Raw genomic sequence first — 21977 nt, forward strand, 5'->3', positions numbered from 1 at the left:
GCCTCCTAGACGATGTTGTGGCCTCCTAGACGGTGTGTGGCCTCCTAGACGAAGACGGTGTCGTGGCCTCCTAGACGGTGTCGTGGCCTCCTAGACGGTGTCGTGGCCTCCTAGACGGTGTCGTGGCCTCCTAGACGGTGTCGTGGCCTCCTAGACGGTGTCGTTGCCTCCTAGACGATGTTGTGGCCTCCTAGACGGTGTTGTGGCCTCCTGGACGGTATTTTGGTGCGGCCGAGGATTCACTTGACTTTTAAGGAGTTAGACTTGGATAACCATTGAATGTTTAGTCTTGTTGCTTTGTGTTTATTTGTATAATGTTTTTGTTAATTCATTATATGGGTTTTGTTTTATATTTTAGCTTTGAACATTAATATTGACAATGAAACAGTACCTTGTGGTGGCTGTTATAAGTAAATAGTGTAACTGTCTAGTAAATGTTGGAAAATAAACTAGTTTGTAAAAGACAATGGTTTATTATACAAAATACAGATGTACAAAATCTGTGTGTCGGAGAAAGACACAGAGCTAAAATGGAAATCCATCTGGAATGAGGATCCAACTGGAATTAAGTCCAACTGGAATGATAATCCAAGTGGAATAAATATCCAACTGAATAGGAATCCAAACAGAATGGAATCCGACGGGAATGGAGATCCAACTGGAATGAGAATCAAACTTGAATGAGAATCCAGCTGGAATGGAATTTCTATACAGGTATGTTGTTAGGGCGGCAAGAGGCGGGTCGGCCGTCTCTTGCCGCCCAAGTTTACCTTCATCACTGAGGCTAACACCTTAGGAATATCACATTTTGCTCTAGTCAGAAAAAAACAAAATAAATAATAATAAATAAATAAAAGACGCCGATACTTACATTGTTCTCTCGACAGTTTGTGTCCACCAGTTTATCAGCACCAAAGTTTACTTAAAAGTTTGTGGAAAGATAATAAATATTTAATTAGTTAATTTTCTTATATCTTGACAATAGATTCATAAATAATTATACAAAAGAAAAAATAGAACAATATGTGGCTTTTGTGGTATATATCGTAATAGTAAAATCGCAAAATACATTCTTATTCTTTTGTTAAAATAAATTCTGTTCATGATATACAATATTTTCCCTAACGTGATAATAACTACGAATATCACACGATGCTCTTCGTAAAATTGGAAATAAAATTTCTAGGTTAAGGGTTTAAAAATCCTGACAATATATCAGTCTCACAAAGTACTGTTCCTTTCGTCAGGAAGAAAATTATAGCGAAATAATTCGTTCATAATTTCTCTTTCATTTCCACTTCGTTAATTCTTGATAAAAAATACTAGTTATTATTATCATCTGCAACACGACCAAGGTTCAGTACAACAGCAATAGATACGTAATGTCTTACAGCGAACTAAACAATACTGGAGAGTCGAGGCTGCCACCGTCTGCTGTTTAGTGGTCAACTTCTGGTCAACTTCCTTCAACAGTTAAAGTTGAAGCCTAAAGTTGACTCATTGATCACGTCGTGTTTATAGGTTCCCGACCTATCACTCACATCTGTGTTCTGGAGACAGCAACAGCCAGTCTAGGCACCGCTGTGTTTTGTAGACTCACAGCACATGTGTCAGTTACTGTCGCCCATAACAGACAGACGCGTCAATCAGTGTCAGCTCTGACAGGCAACATACTATAATTTCTCAATACTGTACACTGTTACTCTCATTGCGTCAGATCACACGTGTAGGTGACGGCTGGTAACTGTTAGTCCGTCTTGTTATAACATTCCCGAAATAAAACAACACATCAGGTTACAGCAAAGTAAGGAGGTACACACACACTGCCGGGTACACCTGAGGAATACCGTCCAGTGACTTCTCATTCTCCAAAAACAGATACTGAGACATATTAGTGGTACAGACTTGACGATACTTTTTCGGAACTGTGTGTGTGTGTGTGTGTGTGTGTGTGTGTGTTTTAATGGGCGTAAGGATTAGAGCCGGATCAAGTTTTAGTGTCAAAGATTCATGATTGTCCTATTTACACACACGCACACGCACACACACACGCACACACACACACACACGCACATGCACACACACATGCACACACACACACACGCACACACACATACACACACACACACACACACACAGTTCCAACAACAGTATGGCGACAACTCCCACCTCCCAATGTAACACCTTAAACATCCACAAACTCCAAAGACTTACAAAACATTATAGTCTTCACGGAAGACATATTAGATCATCCTGTTCTTGTTGTGTAAGAAACATTGATCGCCGTTAGTTACCTCAGCAAGAACATTCGTACAAACATTCAACAGAATAGCACAATAAATAGTTACCATCTAGAACAGTTGTCAGGAACAATGTTTACATCATAATCATTAGTAACATTGTTCAGCGACAGAGAATAACACTGACAGTAATATCTTAAATTATTCCTGTCGTGTTGACTAGAAATATCGAAACGTAATTTACGTCAAAGTTTGAGCAGCGGGTAAGAGTCGTCCTCCTCCTGAGCCTCACAGGTCGCGGCCGATTGGGCGAGTGGATCTGAATTTATCGATCAGGGGGAAGAGCCACTGAATGGCTGATTGAGTGGTTTTAACCTCATTTGGTGATTGGATGAGAGATCCTAGACTCGTTATGTGATTGGATGAATAGTCCCAACCTTACTATGGGTGGGTGTGGATGTAAGGTTCTGAAGTCATCTATTGAATGCTCTTATATTCAGTATTTAAACTGGTTAAGTAGTTTTAACCTCATTGTTATTATGTAATTGGTACAGGTATCCCATTCTTTCTGACTTAAAACATTGTGAAGGAATCATAAAGTTAGTGACAGAAGTCGAGTGAGGGAATTAATGGGTTGAGAAGCTGGCAAGTGGATCAGGGCGTCGTTGATTGAAGGAAGATGTCTCAGCAGGAATAACTAAATAAGACAGGCGAAAGACGGATAAAGAACCCAGTGACCGTCTGAGCTGCGGGTAGTAGTTCTCCTAACAAACGAGTTGATAGAGGGAAGATGTCTTAGTCAGAGTAGTTATAGGAATAATCATTTCTCAAACGAGCACATTCTTCCTTTACCATTCTCACTTCCTCGCTGGAGCAGAGGAGACCACTTGTCGATACAGTTCATGTCTTCCGTCCGTGTTGCGTGTGTGCTCTCACCTGAAGCATCAACGAGGTTCTGGCAACACTGTACTTTTTAATAACTAGTGACTCGCTTAACTCTTGAAGCTTCAGTAACTTTCTGGCTATTAACTTCTCGGTAAATGACATGGAATATTAAAGAATGTTCTGCTAGCTATAATAATTCCGGTAAATTGTAAATAAAAAAATCAAGCATAATCTTGGAAACTTTTGAATGGTTTCAGTGAATTAAAACCGAAATTAGAAAGCGTAATTGGTCTGCAAGGAACCATTAGGAACAATGATAAGTTTGAAATAAATTACCCGGGAACATCACTTCCAGAAACATAAATTCTAATATTTAGAATTCTGTAAATCTTGAAAAATGGCGAACTTTAGGGCAATTATCTTCAGTTTCTTCTCTTTCCTTTTCTTCTCATTTCTCTTTTATCATACGTTTTTCTCCTTTCTTCTTCTATTGCTTTCCACTGTTCGCTTAATTAGCCAGTTGGTGTTGAAGCTCTATCCATGCTAGTCTCACCTCTACACCAACCTCTTCAGTGACATCCTTTCTTTTTCACACTTGCCGAAAATTATATAATACCCAAAGATGACGTTCGATAAATAATTTCCTAATTTATTATTTTCTTTTATTTGGTCATTGTGGTCATACAGGATACCCAGTCCGTGTCTTGAAGTCTTAGGAAGTGTCTTGGAGCGCTGTTGTTATTGGCTGCTTGACATCACGAGGCAGTGTGAGGGAGCAACATCTCGTAGCCATGTAAAAACTTCAAACTTTTATGTCTCTTCTGTGTATAAACTCCACATTCTTTTTAATTCCGTCATTCATACCTTTCAATAGAGACAACAAATATAACTAACTTTTAGTCGTCTTCAGTTTTCATTATTTTTACTTCCTGTTATTCTTACGCTTTTATACTCTCCTCCCACAGACACCTGTAACAAGTTTTGACGAGTTCTCCACCATTTTTTAAAGTTGTCAATCAAATACCAAATACTTTATAAACACACACACACACACACACACACACACACACACACACACACACAAATCTATCAATCGTCTGTTCCAACATTATATTTTGTCACCTTGTCAGTCATATACTTAAACTTACAATTGAATGATATATGAGTCGTAATTCCAACCAAATGAAATGTCTTGAGGCAGTGATGCACGGGACACGACTGCCAGTTACGAGGGTCAGAGGGAGCACAGAGAGGCGCTAAGCGTACACAGGTGTATATATATAAATATATATATATATCACAGCAACAGCAGTACCATATATAAAAAATGAGGTGACGACCATAAGTATGATTGTCATGTCCGTCGATGATAACTTAAGATAACACAATATTCTTTCTATTGTAGAATCGTCGTCTTAGTTTTTTCTGCCTTACTCCGTGTCAATGTTCAGCGGTGTTCCTCAACAAGGCACGTAACAGGTTCACCAAGGAGCCAGCGGGTCGCTATTGTTTACAAAATGTTGACAACTACCTGAGCAATATATTTATCAGGTATCTTAAAGTCAATTATCAGTGTCCTCAATACATCAAGTACAATATGTGTCCAGTAATGAATCTGAGCTATTGTAAGAAGTACAGTACAGTTCCTATAATGTTCAGAACAAGTCAGTAATAGTTTCACCACCACACACCTCTCGAGGACCCACAACAACAAACAGCTTAACGTGGCCAAAGTTTCGGGTGTGTGTAACTTTCACCCTGTGGCCTGGTGCATGATGACGAGCTCCTCACTCAGTCCTCAACTCATCTGTGGGAGAGAAGGTTACTTCGTGAGTACTGGCAGGTCTGTGTATCCAGTTAATGGATATATGGTATGTCCACACACACACACACAATAAATATATCTTGTCATAATCTATATTCTATACATATAAATTACGTACTATATATTCGGCGTCACTATATAGTGAAGTATATTTAACTCTTTACAGCAATGATCAGCGCCAGGGGTCACTACCTCAACTACCCTGGTCTATAAAACAAATACATCAAAATTACAATACAAAATATTTTTTTTCCGGCTGGAGTCACCAGTGTTAGCACAGTGGAGGAGGACGCTTGACACCACTACAGATACCGATTTTATAAAGCTCCATCTGACCCAACCTGTGACGCCCTTACACGACTGGCGGGATAGTGACCCAGCGTCTGTGGTGACCCCTAATGGTGTTCATCTTATATTATCCCATTAACTTCACTCACACTGACCGAAGGTGACCTACCTCACACTGAGCTCTCCTTCTGGTTGCTCATGAGGGGGACGGTCGCCTCGGTGTCACAGGGATGAGGGTCTCGTCTGAGGGAGTGCCTCCGCCCTATGGACGCAGACGAGGGCGTCCAGGAGGCTTGTTGTGGGTGTCCAGAATGAGGGGGCGCAGATTGGTGGACGGTGTGGGTGGGCGAAGGGATGACGGTAGATTGGTGTGGGTAGGCGGAGAGCTGCTGGTGAGGAGGTGGGTAGTGGGTGTGGCAGTGGTTGTCGTCTAAGTTGCCATGAGCCACTATGTGAGGGTCGTGGTGCTGGGTCGTGTGTGTGGGCGTTTTGGGTTGTGTGTTGGGGCAGTGAGGATGAATACTTTGGGTGTGTGTGGAGGGGTCACGGAGGGGCTGTATGTTGGGGTTGTGGGGGAGAAGTGTGTGTGTGATGGGGTCGTGTGGGGCGGCGGCGGGGACGGTGCCACCTAGCCTCAGTTCATTGTATTGCATGTCGTCTCCACCACACTGCTGCTGGGGGAGAACCACAGCAATGTTACAGAAACCCCGCGGTGATGTGCCCCCTACAGGACGTCACACACACACACACACGCACACACGCACACACACACGCACACACACACACACACACAGCGCACACACACACACACAGCTACCTTCAGACAGTCTCGCCCTCATCTAAACATCACCTTTACACATCAACACTCACCTGGTAATTAGCAGGAGTGGACAGGTGTGAGGGCCTGGGTAGTGAGGCGTAAGTGGTGGGCAGTGAAGCGGAACTGATGGTGGTGACGCTTCCAACCACCCAAGACTCTGCTCCTGTGTGTATAATTGGCAGATGGTGAGAGTGTGGCAGATGATGAGAGTGTGGCAGATGATGAGAGCGTGGCAGATGATGGGAGTGTGGCAGATAATTAGAGTGTGATGAGAGGTGGCAGATGATGAGTGTGGCGATGGCAGATGATGAGAGTGGCAGATGTGAGAGAGTGGCAGGGTAGATGGTGAGTGTGGAGTGTGGCATGAGATGATGATGAGAGTGTGGTGGCAGATGATGTGAGAGGCAGATGATGGTGAGAGTGTGGCAGATGACAGAGATGTGGCAGAAAGATGAGATGTGGCAGATGATGAGAGTGTGGCAGATGATGAGAGTGGGAGTGTGGCAGATGATGAGAGTGTGGCAGATGGTGAGAGTGTGGCAGAGATGATGATGGGAGTGTGGCAGATGAGAGGTGGCAGAATGGCAGAGGTGGCAGATGGCAGTGATGGCAGATGAGAGGTGGGTAGATGATGAGAGAGATGTAGATGATGGGAGTGTGGAGATGATGGCAGATGATGAGAGGTGCAGATGAGAGGTGGCAGATGAGAGCAGATGATGAGAGTGTGGCAGATGATGAGAGCGTGGCAGAGGATGTGGCAGATGATGGGAGTGTAATGGAGATGTGAGAGTGTGGCAGAGATGAGTGTGGCAGATGTGAGAGTGGGGCAGATGATGAGAGGTGTGGCAGATGATGGGAGAGATAATGAAGGGGGGCAGAGAGATGATGAGGTGGCAGATAATGGAGTGATGAGAAGGTGGTGATGGTGAGAGTGTGGCAGATGATGAGAGTGTGGCAGATGATGGCAGATGTGAGAGGTGGCAGATGATGGAGTGTGTGCAGATGTGAGAGGGGGCAGATGATGAGAGGTGGGTAGATAATGAGAGGGGCAGAGATGAGAGTGTGGCAGATGGTGAGAGTGTGGCAGATGATGAGAGTGTGGCAGATGATGAGAGTGGGGCAGATAGTGAGAGATGATGAGAGTGTGGCAGATGATGAGAGTGTGGTAGATGGTGAGAGGGTGATGTGAGAGTGTGGCAGATGATGGGAGTGGCAGATGATGAGAGTGTGGCAGATGATGAGAATGTGGCAGATGATGAGAGTGTGGCAGATGGTGAGAATGTGGCAGAGTGGCATGAGAGTGTGGCAGTGAGAGGGTGGCAGATGATGAGAGGTGGCAGATGCAGATGATGAGAGTGGCAGATGAGAGTGTGGCGAGAGTGTGGCAGATGATGAGAGTGGGTAGATGAGACAGATGAGAGTGTGGCAGAGATGGTGAGATGTGTGGGAGTGTAGATGGTGAGAGGGGACAGATGATGAGAGTGTGGCAGATAATGAGATGCAGATGATGAGAGTGTGGCAGATGATGATGAGAGAGTGTGGCAGATGTGAGAGTGGCAGATGATGAGAATGTGGCAGGAGAGTGGGGCAGATGATGAGAGATGTGAGAGGTGGCAGATGATGAGAGTGTGGCAGATGATGAGAGTGGCAGATGATGAGAGTGTGGGGATGGTGGCAGATGTGAGGTGGCAGATGAAGGCAAGATGGGCAGAGGTGATAGATGGTGAGAGTGTGGCAGATGGTGAGAGGTGGCAGATGAGAGGTGGCAGATGGTGGCAGATGGTGTGGGTGATGATGGGAGTGTGGCAGTGAGAGTGTGGCAGAGATGGTGAGAGTGTGGCAGATGGTGAGAGGTGGCAGATGGTGAGAGGTGGCAGATGGTGAGAGTGTGGCAGATGGTGAGAGTGTGGGCAGATGATGGGCAGAGTGTGGCAGATGTGGGAGTGTGGCAGAGATGATGGGAGTGTGGCAGATGGTGGTGAGAGGTGAGAGTGTGGCAGATGGTGAGTGTGTGGCAGATGATGAGTGTGGAGATGGTGATGGGTAGATGATGAGAGCAGATGATGAGAGGTGGCAGATGATGAGAGTGTGGCAGATGGTGAGAGTGTGGGTAGATGGTGAGAGTGTGGCAGAGAGTGTGGCAAATTATAATGACCTCATGACCAGGAGATATTATTTAGTTCCATCTGTCCTGTATTCTTTTGTCTCATTAACTTTTTATCAGTGACGTAGGCGGTGAATATTATAGTTTCCATAATTACAGGTTAAACATAAAGGTGTACTTTCTCCCGGTAAAAATCATTAATTAGAGCAGGTTGTTGAACCTTCATTTATACATTCATTAAATATTGCGACGAGAATGATCTGAGGTGAAGCTTTCTTATTATAATTTATATTTTCTGTATTATTAGTATATTATTAGCTCTTGGTAGTGTTAAGGACAGGTAGAGTGTGTTTCTGCATTACCCAAAATTTTATATATATATATATATATATATATATATATATATATATATATATATATATATATATATATATATATATATATATATATATATATATATATATATATATATATATATATATATATATATTGTTCGTAAAGGGTTATATCCATTAATTAATTCGCATTTAGTCCCGGATTTTTTGGGGCTTAAAAGAGAAAAAATCTTTTTATATATGCAGCAACACAGTGTTGCCAGAGCGACGTATCCTTGGCGGGATAACAGTAATTTTATTTCGTAGCCCAACGCTGACTAATCCTAACTTGTAGCTTTATTATGTACTGTACTGCACTGCACTGTACTGTACTGTACTGTACTGCACTGTACTGCACTGTACTGTACTGTACTGTACTGTACTGTACTGCACTGCACTGTACTGTACTGCACTGCACTGTACTGTACTGCACTGTACTGTACTGTACTGCACTGTACTGCACTGCACTGCACTGTACTGCACTGCACTGCACTGTACTGCACTGCACTGCACAGCACTGTACTGTACTGCACTGCACTGCCCCATACTGTACTGTACTGCACTGTACTGTACGTCACGTCACGTCACGTCACGTGGAGGTCCTACTCGTCCAAGTAACTGAAGGCTACATGTTAATGGGCCACATGTTACCGAGCCTAACTGACTCGTGTTAATGGTCAGGGTTGAATCCACTAGTTCTAAAGTCTTCTAGAAACTAGACCAGTGACCTACCTGAAGAAGCTGAGGGAGGAGCCACGTCCTTGAGGGTTGTGGGGGAGATTTTGGTGTCCTCCTCGCCGCTTAATGGATCCTGCGTTTCCGCCCGTCCACACTGTCTGCTCCTCCGCCCGTATTGGAGCCTAACGAGGGCGCAGATGACACCTACCACTAGCAGGAGGCCGCCCAGCACGCCCACCACCACGGCGACGATGGGTTGCACCAGCAGCTCCTCCTTCTGTTGCTTCTCGGGTGGCGGCGACGGCTTTACTGCGGCTAAGGTTAGAGGAGTCTTTGTCTGTCAGTCTTTTTGTGTCATTAGAGTGAGAGACATAAAACAAACAAACAGATAGACAGACACACAAGCATACATCTATTATAACCTGGTCATGAAATCGTGATTCTTTTTAGTAAACTTCCTGATCAAAACTCCCCAACAGCAGCAGCGAACAGTGTGTGTGTGTGTGTGTGTGTGTGTGTGTGTGTGTCGCGCCTCACAAATATTGACACACAGAGCGGGGGATCAAGCATAGTAGCAGTTCGCGTACGGATTCCTGTATACAGGATACGAGTATATATGCCTGTAGACGCTTTATGTATGTATAGCAGTGTCAGATATACACTTACTGTGTCTCTGTTACAATACATAACTGTTTGCTAAAAAAAAGTTTATATATAATAACAAAATACTACAAAACTACATTAACATTTTGTAATTTAATAATAGGTAAAGATAACTTTTAACTAGCAAAAAAAAATATATATATTTATATATCTTTTATTTAGAGAAACAAACTCGTCAGATGATTACAAGTAAGAATTGTTGATACATTAAAACAGCTTTTTTTTTGTCATTATTCGTGGTTTTGGTGACGTCTTGTGTCCATGAAATCTTGTGGTGGTTAAACAGACATGGAGAAGAACGTTCATTTGTGCATCATGTTTGTTTTATTTCTTCCCCTCAGCAATGACTATGAGAGAGTTATACACGACAATTATTTTAGGGTTGGGTTGGGTTGGGTGGGGTGGGGTTGGGTTGGTGGTGGGGTTGGGTTGGGTTGGGTGGGGTTGGGTTGGGGTGGGGTGGGTTGGGGTTGGGTGGGTGGGTTGGGTGGGGGTTGGGTTGGGTTGGGGTTGGGTTGGGTGGGGTGGGTTGGGTGGGGTTGGGTTGGGTGGGGTGGGGTGGGGTTGGGTTAGATACCAAAACAGGCTTTAGTGTTCATCACTACTACTACTTTACGCTGTTTCCTGTTCGTTGTGTCTCTAAAAATCTTATGAACACAAGTCTCTATGATACCTCAGTATTTATATCTGTCTAAAATGTCCAGTTAAAATATACGCTAGAGGTCTTTCAAGGATTAGGCTGAAATCTTCCCAAAACGGATCATATCACGATGAAGTGTTAACGACTCTGGTAATAATAACTAATCAACAAGGATGTGTATTTCTGATTTATTCTACCGTGTATATTGTAAAAAGCTGTTATGATAAAACTTTAATCTTTACGATAGCTTTAATTGTGACTAATTAAGAAAATATGTAAATGGTAGTTCTATATTCCCGTTTTTTTATTAATAGTACAAAAGACATAAGACTGTCACGTGTGCTGCATCAAGAATGGTTACAAGAGCTTGGTGTTCCGGGTCACGTGTGGGTTTAAGTGAGAGTTTAGGGATAGTGTACAGTGTGTGGTTATGTCTCGCCTTTGATCTCCCGGACTCAGCAGGATCCGAATAAAACAGAGGAGGAAAAAAGTATTGATAAAGAAGTAAATAGAGAAGGTTGGTTGGTTTAAGAGGAAGAGAAACGTAAAGTAAAAAAACAAAAGCTTTGCTCCTGGCGAGCATTTAGAAAAAAAAAAAATCAGTGGCCAGGATAAGAGGCTCCTATCATCGGGGCAACACACACATGCAAAAAAGTTTAATTTTACTGCTGCAGTATCTTCTGAACTGACCTGTGCGTTTTTCGGCGAGGTCTTTGATAGTGTAGACGTGGAGGGAGAGGGTCTCGGCACGGCCCTTATTGTTGTAGGAGTACACCCGGGCCCTGAAGGTCATGCCGGGGGGCAGCCCCCCCACCGTGAAGACTGGAACCTGTACAAACACCAACTTAACAATACACCAACACACTCACGGGTGTATATATATATATATATATATATATATATATATATATATATATATATATATATATATATATATATATATATATATATATTGTGAGAACCGTTTTCTTTGCTTGGTCCATGAATACTTCATGGATGGTGCCTCTCAGAATTCTCCGTACTGGTGCCTGGGGAAGCCTTGTAAACACACATTCAAAGGACTACTCTTGCCTCAACTCACAATGACGGTTTTTATTTTTATTATATTTTTTGTCCCGTGGTGGAAAGAAATATACAGAAGTTTTATCGCAATTGAAAAAAAAGTCACACTGAATAGTGCGGCTGATCATTAGTGATGAAGTTTAGTAGTCTTCTGATTACTGAGTGAGATCTAATGAACTATCAGGTAAATTATGCATTTCCAGGTGTCTCTCTACTCTCGTATTACAAGTTATAAACATTTATTCATAACGCCCACGGTAAATTATAGCTTAAATAACGACTGATTATATTTGTATACCTTGTTAGTCCAATTAGTGTTGTAGACGAGCCTTAACGGATATTGTGTGTCAGTGAAGTGTAGTGAGGAATATAAACATAACCTTTTATGCTCTCCGTCATTATAGGAGGAGGCATGAGTTGGGGACATGAACAAATATCCTAGACATTCCTGAACAGCGAACCTCAGTGTACAGCCCACATGAAGGGTGACAATAACACGATAAATCCCCACTAATAAAACCCATTCCCGGGATGTGGGTCATGACATGCTAGTAAAAAAAGACTTAAATTTAAACTGACTTATTAGACTTGGTCGTTAGGCGATGGAGTTACCCAGTGTAGACCTTCAACAAATATATAAGGGACTTCTTGGCCTGAGGTTCTCGACTGGCAGATAACCCTCGACACACAGAAAAAAATAATTAAATTCGACTCACTGGGCTGCTGGGGGCGTTGGGGCTGACAGGAGACCGCTATCAAACCAACACAAGAGCGGGTGGGAGAACAGGAGACACCTCAACCCCACCCACTCTACCCCACCTCACCCAACCCACCCCAACCCACCCAACCCGACCCAGCCCACCCTATCCCACCTCACCCCAACCCATCCCAACCTAACCCAACCCATGAGAATAAAGTCGACTTACCAGACTGGACGCGTTGGCTAGGAGGTGATCGACCCCTGGCTGGTACAACTCCAGGATGAAAGTCTGAGGCAGCCCACCGTCGAACCCGGCCACACAGCGCACGTTCACCACAGTCACTGATAGGTTGTACACTGAGCAGTTGTGTACTGGATCAGGGTGACCTGGTGAGGGGGAAGAGAGACATAGAAGTAGGTGACCTGGTGAGGGGAGAGAGAAGTGTGGAGTTGGATCGTATGATATTAGGTTAGGTTAGGTGACTGACTGAGGGGTAAAGACCTATGAAATCAAGTGAGCGAGTGAGGGAAGGGAGACAGATGAAGACAGAGCAACAGGTGTAAATATGAGCAATACATACAGGTGTGTACAGGTAAATAAGGCAGAACAACAGGTGTGTACAGGTCAATAAGACAAACAAGTGTGTACAGGTGAAAAAGACATAAAGGTATACAGACCTGCAGGGAAGACATGGAAGATACAGGGGTGTCGCTGCTGGCCTACAGAATTGATGCCCCAGCAGAGCAGCGTCCCGTAGTCAAGCTCTGTGTTGGGCGTGTAGCTCACTGTCGACCGAGACCCAGCCACCAGAATATGGTCCTGACACACACACACATGGCAGGAGGAGAGGTAGTGTTAGATTCCGATGTACACACACACACACACACACACACACACACACACACACACACACACACACACACATGGCAGGAGGAGAGGTAGTGTTAGATTCCGATGCACACACACACACACATGGCAGGAGAGGTAGTGTTAGATGATGCACACACACACACACACACACACACACACACACACACACACACACACACACACATGGCAGGAGGAGAGGTAGTGTTAGATTCCGATGCACACACACACACACACACACACACACACATGGCAGGAGGAGAGGTAGTGTTAGATTCCGATGCACACACACACACACACACATACACACGCGAGCGAGCCAAGAATAAACACAGAAATTACAGGCAATATAGTGTACATTTCGAGTACTACAAACGTCTACATAACTCTTTGAAGTTTGTAGTAAGAAACTTTGTTGGTTTAACTTGGGAGGAAATATGTCGTTTTAGTATGCGAATATCTGGTGTCCAGTGTCCAATATTTTGTGAACTTTTTCCGGGTTAAACGTTTGTCTTTTTTTCGTGTATATGTTTACATAAAAAAAAACAGTACGATTGCGTGAGCTAAGTTGTTTTTAGATTAATAATATTGATACGTTTTAAAGAAGAAAGTCAAGCTTTTGGGAATAATGAACGATATTCAGTGAATCATTCTCCTCCCCTTTATAACTTATCACATTGTAACCCAAATCAATAATGAAGTGTATCGTCTCTGTTACTTTAGTAGTATATATGGACATATTCCTGCTTCAGCTTCGACTGTGGTGGCCAAACTTAGTATATGTACGTCACTGGTCTCCACTGGTCTACACTGGGGGCTTTAAAGGGGTGGCAGTAAGATGAGATTGCATTTGTGGGAGAAAGGGAGGAGAGGAGAGACTCAGAGGGTAAAACACAACAATAAACAGTGCGCCTGTTTATACTTCCTTCTGCCATACGGGAAGTTAATATTATATTGCTTTACTGCGACTTAACAACTAAGGGTTTCAAACACGTATTATTGGTGAGAATATAAACTAGTCATTAACAATTATAGATTGAGAGAGGTTTTCATCTGTCTGGTGTTAGAGAGGGAGACCCTGAGTAGGGCCAGTGGTCCCTGAGGGTGGAGTTGGAGTGACACGAACATGATGGTTCTTTTAAGGGAGTGAACAGGACCCTAGGCGGCAGGCAGTTATAAGAGACAGTCTAATCAATTTGTTCCAGGATGTTACCCGGTAATTGGACACTTCCACTATTGACTCTGGACGTATAGTTTCTGAAACAGTCAAGTGCGTACATCTGTAGTTACGTTTGTGTGTAGATGGTCGGCTGTTTACATACGTAGGTGTAGTCTTCTTGGTACATGTTTATTCTGTGTATATTTTTCGGCGAATCATTCTTCCTCAACACAGAGTCGATACAAACTAACTGACGTACCAAAGGAAAATTACCAACAATACCTTGGCCAACGTCACCTGAACTCTGGACGGAGTGAGGTCACAGAGGTGAGGGCGGAGCTAGTTTATATATACTGTGTACAGAGTGAGAGAGAGAGTGAGTCACTTTTTAGAGAAGGAATCATTCGTAACCACTATCACCACCACCGCTGTGGCCAATTAACAATTAAAAATAAACCTTCATTACATACACGCTAGCACCGTGGAGGGGTCACTCATGGGGTCAGGTCACGCACGACACAATGACCCAGCCAGCAGGCAACCTCTAGTGAATCGGCGCAACAAATAATGTAATACAGAAAACAAGTGAATAACATTAACAAGGATCCTCTACGATATAAATTTTAAACGAATTAAAGGAAAATGTTGGAGGTAAATAAGAGAAATGGAATTGCGACGGGTGAGGCGTGACCTACCCGAGGGAGGTGCAGGAACTAATGCGTGTGATTTACCTGAAGTAGGTGTAGGTGCTTGAAGAGGGATGGTGTGATTACAGTTAGGATGATGACTTACCTGTTGGAGGCGTGGTCGTGGGTGTACATGTCTTACCTGGGAAATGTCAACACTCTCCCCGCTGTTGTTGAAGGTCCAGCGGAAGGCCGTCGGGGTGGGATATGAGTCCAGATCACAAGGGATGTTGACCTGTTCGTACCTGGCGGCGCCGTGGTAGGTCATCTTATTATTACGGCATACGGGGGTGTCTGCTGGGGGAGACACGGTTACCAGGGTGCTGGCCGGGTGAGAGCAAGGATATGTTGACCATCATCTAACGCAGTGTATTGCAAAATGAAACGCCGATTTACGCTGTGACAGTAATTGTATCTATAAATTATACTTTTCGTAATGTACATTTTATATACATGGAAAAAACTGTATTTACAACATATATTAGGTGGTTTTAATGGACCCTATATACAAGAGAACACTACACACTTTACGAATGAAACTCAGAATCTGGAGAAAAAAACATAAAATGAACCTTATACACACTGGGATCAAGGTACAAACTCAATATCTGAAGCAAAAAAAAAAAAAGAAAAAGAAATGTAACTCACTCACGTTTACAAATAATCATCGAGTCATGAAAATAACAAATTAACCGTGGAATGTGTCAGAAGGGTGGCGAGCGAGGGGAGGCTGATAGAAGTGTGAGGGGAAGAGGGGAAAAATAGGAGGACGTGTGTCAGAGCAAGTGGAGGAATCATTGATGAGGTGGATGGGCAGTAAGGGTGAGACGCCGGTCGTGTGTGTACCTGGTCCTGGCTAATTTAGTGTCTTCATTTGGAGGTGTGAGGGATGCTTTAGGTGTGTCATGTGTCACCCTAGTTACTGACTATACCTGTGTCATGTATCACCCTTGTTATTTAATTTCTGTAGATGATGTAGCGATGGAGGTTCTGCCTGTTGGTAATGTCTCAGGAGTTACTCAGTACCTCACGATGGATTAGTAATGACGTTCCTGGTTGAGTGGTTGAGTAATTTTTATGTCCCTGTGTTTGATGAGTGTCTCTAGTGAGGAACCAGTGACAGAAGTTCATGGCTGGGAGTCTCTCTGTTTCTGTGGGTAATGTATGACCAAAACAATGGCATTGACGGGAATTCCAACACATTATCTTATTTTTTTGTTAATGGACAAACATGGAGGTTTAAAGTCGCTGGTAATATCACGAGAGGACTGGAAACTAAGGACAAAAAAACATAAACGAGATGGAAAAAGGAAATCTGGACTCAGGTTGTGGTAAATGTGTGTGTGATATGGCTTAAGGTAAGCAATCAACGATTTAGATAACTTTAATAACGTTATTAAAGCTTTCGTTCAGTAGATTATATATCATGGCCTCGTAGGATAACTCACCGTATCTGTTTGTCTGTTTCATATTGTCTAGTGTGAAACCTTCATATAACGGACTTATCTCTTTTTAATAATCCGTTAGATGGAGGTTTCACACACAATGGATCCTCGATATAGTGAACTTTCATCTCTATACTGTCAGTTATATAGAGCTTTCACTCTATCTCACTTATCAAGCTTCACCATCCATTAGTCTACTATCATTAAGATAAGTAACCCGCCGGCGTCTCTCTCTCTCTCTCTCTCTCTCTCTCTCTCTCTCTCTCTCTCTCTCTCATCAAACAGTGTCTGCTTTTAACTCGTTAAGTCTGTTAACTCAACTGAGCGAGTCCACTATAAACCCGACCATTAAAACCTGTAATTTCACTCTCTAGTCTCCCGTCTGCACACGAGGAACAGTTTTCAGAATAGTTAGACAGAAGCTCTCCAACTATGTGTCAATTTAAATCACGCTTAATTCCTGGATCTGGGTGGGCGTCACTCAGGCCAGATGGTGGAGCGAGGAGCTGCCTAAAGGTTGGTGTATTAGTTGTTATGAATATTGTGGGTTTAGTTATATATTTGATTAGTTTAATTAATGGAATCGGTGAAGTGTTTTATTTTGTTTCATCGGCAGAATCGTACAAACGGGCGTGTTTAATAATTTAACCACAATTTTTTTTTTTTTAGTTTTTTATCAATACACCCACATTTTTTTTCAAGTAAACATAGAAGTGTAAATTTACATAAACATAGACAAGGGATTTTTTTTTTATAAATGAACTCCAAAAAATCTGTGTTTATGAACCACAATCCCAAAGAAAATTACAATTGTACAAATTTACAAAAAAATTCTATGAATCTGAGACTGAGTCAATTTACTCCCTCAATATGATGAGTGAACTAAATATCATGTTTCTCCAAGGAACATATACCTCTTATCAGGATCTACTTATAAGAAACACTGATAAAAACAAACTTCTTTTAGGTTTAGCTGATAAAAACACTTGTGGTGGAATAAGGAAACACTAAGACTGTTCTCATATTGGTAAAACAAAACGCCCAGTATACGAAGAGAACAAACACACACAGCGGAAGCTTACCAAGAGCAGAATTAAACGAAAATAATAATAATAATACCAAGTTAAAATCTAAAGTGTACACGACTAAATGGTTTTTAAAATAAACAACTGAAATCCATTATGAAAGATGATGATGATTATGAAGACGATTAAGAAGAAAAGAAAAATAATGAAGAAAACTGACGAAGAAGACGAAGAAAATGATAACGATGATGATGACGACGAGGAGCAACAACAATAACAGCAAGAAATAAAGAAAAAGAAGAAGACGAAGAAAATTATGATGACGATGATGAAGAGAAAGAAATAAAAGAACAAAATACAAAGAAAAAAACTCACAGTAAAAAAAAAAAAACTTTATGTAGTGCACTCTAGAGAAAGAGACAAAGAAACAATCGACGGACGGAGTTTAGAGAGGTCTCAAAATTTTAAGTATGTGTTGAGAAGAACACTCGGTGACGGCAGCTGAATGGAACCTGGAATCACGGGAATAGTTTTCTGAAAGGCTGGAGAGTTTGGTGGTGGTGATAGTGGTAGCGGTGGTGGTGGTGGTAGTAGTGATGGTGGTGGTGATGATGGTGGTAGTGATGATGAGGAGGAGGAGGAGAGAGAAGAGGAAAGACAGCAGGTGTGAGAGTATTTAATTTTTGTTGTAACCTGTGAATGTGAGAGAGTGAGCGAGTATGTTTGGATTTTTCTGAGAGGGTCTTCACAGAGAGAGAGAGAGAGAGAGAGAGAGAGAGAGAGGTGATAATATATTAGAATTATTTTGAATAAGAAAACAAAGGAGGAAGAAAAAGAAGGAAAAGGAAATGGAGAGAGACGAGATAATAATGAAGAAAACAGTTGAAAAAGAAGAGGAGAAAGGAAGTAGACAAAGAAGAACAAGAAGAACAAAGATCAGAGAATAAAGAGGAACAAACGTCTGAAGAAGAAGAAAAATGAAATGAAGACGAAGAAGAAGGCGATAACAAGAATAACAGCATTAACAGGGGGCAATAAATACGAAAGGAAAATAAGTAAAAAAATAAGAATGATAAGAATGGAGAAAAGGAAAGAGATGAAAAAGAAGCAATAAAGGGGAAGAAGAAACAGGTTATAACAGCAACGAGTCAGAAATACTCTTGGGATTCTTTTCCACCCTTTCATTTATTCCTCTTGTCACTTTGCTATCCCCCTCTTTCGTACATAACAAGTTTCTTCATTGATTAACATTCACGTTTACACCTTTCGTTGATGGTGACACAGTCAACTTTCTTTTACTTTCTTAACTTTCTTTTTTTTACATCTATATTTAACGCTATTTTATATTTGTTTATTGATATTTTTACAGGTATTGTTTTTAGAGATTTTTTGTACTTTCACTTTTACATTTCGTTTGCTTTCACTTTTTGGTCTTTTTTGTTCTCACTTTTTAGCTTTTTTTGCTTTCACTTTTTAGCTTTATTACGGTAACTTTTAAGTACTTTTATAATCACTTTTAACTTTCTTTTTCTTCTCTCCATAACTGTCATTTACTTTCACTTTTTGCTTTGTTTTACATTTACAGTTAATGTAACATTCACTCTTATCTTCTGTACCACTCATTCTTAGCTTCTGTAACAGTCACTCTTAGCTTCTTTAACATTCACAGCTTTTGCAACAATCACTCCTAGCTGCATTAATCTTCACTCTCAGCTTTTAACTTGAGTCGTAACTTCTTAACATATAGTCTTAGTTTCTTTACCTCTTACTGAGTCGACTAATTAGCTCCCTCAGTTCTTCATCAAAGCTCAAGACTCTTACCATTAGCCCCCGTGAGTTATGCTAATTCTTAATTCTTCCCAGATTATAATTGTCCCGCGTGTTGGCAAAAATAGGAAAATTTTATCTTTTTTTCTGCAATTTTCTGGTAAATAAGTGATTTTTGTTGTTGTTGTTGTTGCTCTATAGGAAAATGATTAGCGGGTGTTTTTTTTTTTGGGGGTTGTGCAGGAAAATAATGTATGGGTGTTTTTTCCTTTTTTTATGGAAAATGACAAGTAACTTTTTATTTCTTTGGTTTCTGCAGGAAAATTATGAGCAGCTATCTTGTCTTTGTGGTGTTTATAGGAAAAATATGACTAGCCATTTTTCCCATTAGTTCTGCAGGAAAATGACTAATATCTATTTCCATACGACGCATCACACACCCCGTCGACAATCACTCACCCTTCTCCGTAACCTTACACAAACATGTCCCGACCTCAAGTCTCCCAGAATTCTTTTATTCCTCTAAGTGGATTTTCGACTTCCTACTCCACACACACTCTTAAAAACTTCCTCCGCCATTGTTCGACCAATCCTTTCCTCAAAGTCTTCGAAATCAAAATAAGTTTCAAATGATTTTTTTTTCGATCCCATTTTTAAACTATTACCTTCAGTTACTTTTTCGACTTTTTTCCAAATTTATTTTTTATTTTTTTCTCATCCACCTCCAGGACAGGATGGAGTTTCCCAGCCCCAGTCTCCTCACACGTCTTTTTCTTCCATTCTTCTTGCATTCCAGCTAACTACGTCTTCTCCCATCCATTCCGTTTTACCATCCAGGAGAATACCTTTCCTTCCCCACATCTTTTCCCTCTAAACTTCTCATCTTCAAAAAAAAAAAAAAAATGCTTTCTATACCACGTCCGTTCCCTTTACAGTCTTTTTAATTCTCTGAAGAACAAATTTCTTCACCTCGTCTCTCTCCCCCTCTCTCTCTCTCTCTCTCTTTCTTTCTTTTTCTTTTCTTTTCCATAAAACAGAGGCAACTAACCACCCCACGTCGTCCCCCTAGCAGGCTTCTCACCTTTCAACAAAACATCTTTAAGGCTGACTCCTCTCCTCTCAGCCGCCGCTACACTCACTCGTCTCTTCAAAGAAAAACACACCCACAAGATGTCTCTTCATCACCCTCCCTTTTCCCAATCTTTCTTTTCTCTTCTATTTCTTTTTATTTTTCCTTTTATATTTGGTATTTTTCACCTGGATTTAAATCTCGTTTCGCTTCATATCCTTTCTCATCTGTATGTTACGGTTAAGTCTCTTTCGTTCTCTCTCTCTATCTGTCTATCTCTCACTCTTAACTGCCTCTGCTTTTCCCTCAGTTCGTATCTCCCATCTCTCGAAGTCTCTCTCTCCCTCTCACTTCCTTATCCTTTATCTTCTCTAGTATCCATCTATATATTTTTATGTCTCTTCTACTGGTGAGAAACATTGTTTTTCATGTCTCTCACACTCATTTTTTTCATTTCTTTCCCTAATTTGCCTTTTCACTTTTTTCTTCGATTTATTTTGTATTTTTTCTATCTCCTATTCTTATCTCCTTTACCTTAAATGTTACATCTTTCTTTCTTTCTTTCTTTCTTTCTTATCTCACTCAACAATCAGAACTAAGCTCTCCAACATTGTGTTTTTCTGATATGAGTGAGTCGAAATTTTTTCAAGGTAAAATCGTGGCCGAATACTTTTTTTTTTATCCAGTAGTCACTTGGACCTACTGACCAACACGGACGAATTTAGGTTAGGTTAGGTTTGGTTAGGTTAGGTTAGGTTTGGTTTGGTTAGGTTTGGTTAGGTTACGTTAGGTTAGGTTTAACTCGTCCGTGATGTAAATGTTAAACTTGGGTGGGTTTTACCGTAGAAATGGCAAGGTAACATTTGATTCATATACTTGTCAGGATTTGGATGGATGGGTGAATGGGTGGATGATTTAATGGATGGATAGATGGATGGATAGATGGATGAATGGATGGAAGTCGTGTAGTCTATATAAAGCTCACTATTTGTCATTTCCTTAATATCTAAACCTTTTTCCTCTTATCTTTGTCTCTCCCTTTCATCTTTCGCTTTTATTCTTCCTTCCTCTTGGCGTTATTCGTATATTTTTTTGGCTTTTGTAAAATATTTGTCATTTTTAACTTTTTTTACTTTTGTTGTTTACTTTTATTTTTCTCTTTCTAAGTTAATCAAAGGTTTCTTTTTCTTTTTATCTTTATTGTTCGTCTTATGTCTTCCTTCTTTCTCTCTATGTGTTATATACTTTATCTTACGTCTTGTTTTCTCTTATTTATCTCTTATCTGTAATTCTATTTTCTACATTATACTAATTTATTGTATCTAATCTCTTTATCTACTCCATATTCCTTTGTTTCTCCGTGTTATCATTATTCGTAGTTCTTTTCCTCCTTATTTATCGTCATTTTCACTTCTTCCTCTCTTGTCTAGCAACCTTTACACACACACACACACTCTCTCTCTCTCTCTCTCTCTCTCTCTCTCTCTCTCTCTCTCTCTCTCTCTCTCTCTCTCTCTCTCTGCCTATTTACGAAAATCCTCTTCTTTCCATGTCCATTTATCACAATTTACCTGTTCTGTCTCTCCCTCCATTTATCTTCATTTCCTCTCTATCACTCTTTACCACTCCTCCCTATCCTCCTACCCTCTCCACACCCTCTCACCCTCACTCCCCTCACT

General features: G+C 41.4%; 1 protein-coding gene across 1 annotated transcript in view; it reads right to left on the bottom strand.

Moving 5' to 3' along the window:
* Nucleotides 1-457: 457 nt before the first annotated feature.
* Nucleotides 458-21977, bottom strand: part of LOC121871820 (nephrin-like) — an 81492-nt gene continuing 59972 nt past the window's right edge. Inside the window, exons 9-16 of the mRNA XM_042374329.1 lie at nt 15135-15286; nt 12958-13099; nt 12506-12666; nt 11208-11346; nt 9269-9529; nt 6109-6221; nt 5408-5909; nt 458-4932 (exon numbers count right to left, since the gene is read on the bottom strand). Of these exons, the coding sequence (XP_042230263.1) occupies nt 5409-5909; nt 6109-6221; nt 9269-9529; nt 11208-11346; nt 12506-12666; nt 12958-13099; nt 15135-15286 (1469 nt within the window). The 3' untranslated portion in view covers nt 458-4932; nt 5408. The remainder of the gene's footprint in view (nt 4933-5407; nt 5910-6108; nt 6222-9268; nt 9530-11207; nt 11347-12505; nt 12667-12957; nt 13100-15134; nt 15287-21977) is intronic.

Source organism: Homarus americanus, unplaced genomic scaffold (assembly GCF_018991925.1).
Source record: "Homarus americanus isolate GMGI-L3 unplaced genomic scaffold, GMGI_Hamer_2.0 scaffold39675, whole genome shotgun sequence".
NCBI lineage: Eukaryota > Metazoa > Arthropoda > Malacostraca > Decapoda > Nephropidae > Homarus > Homarus americanus.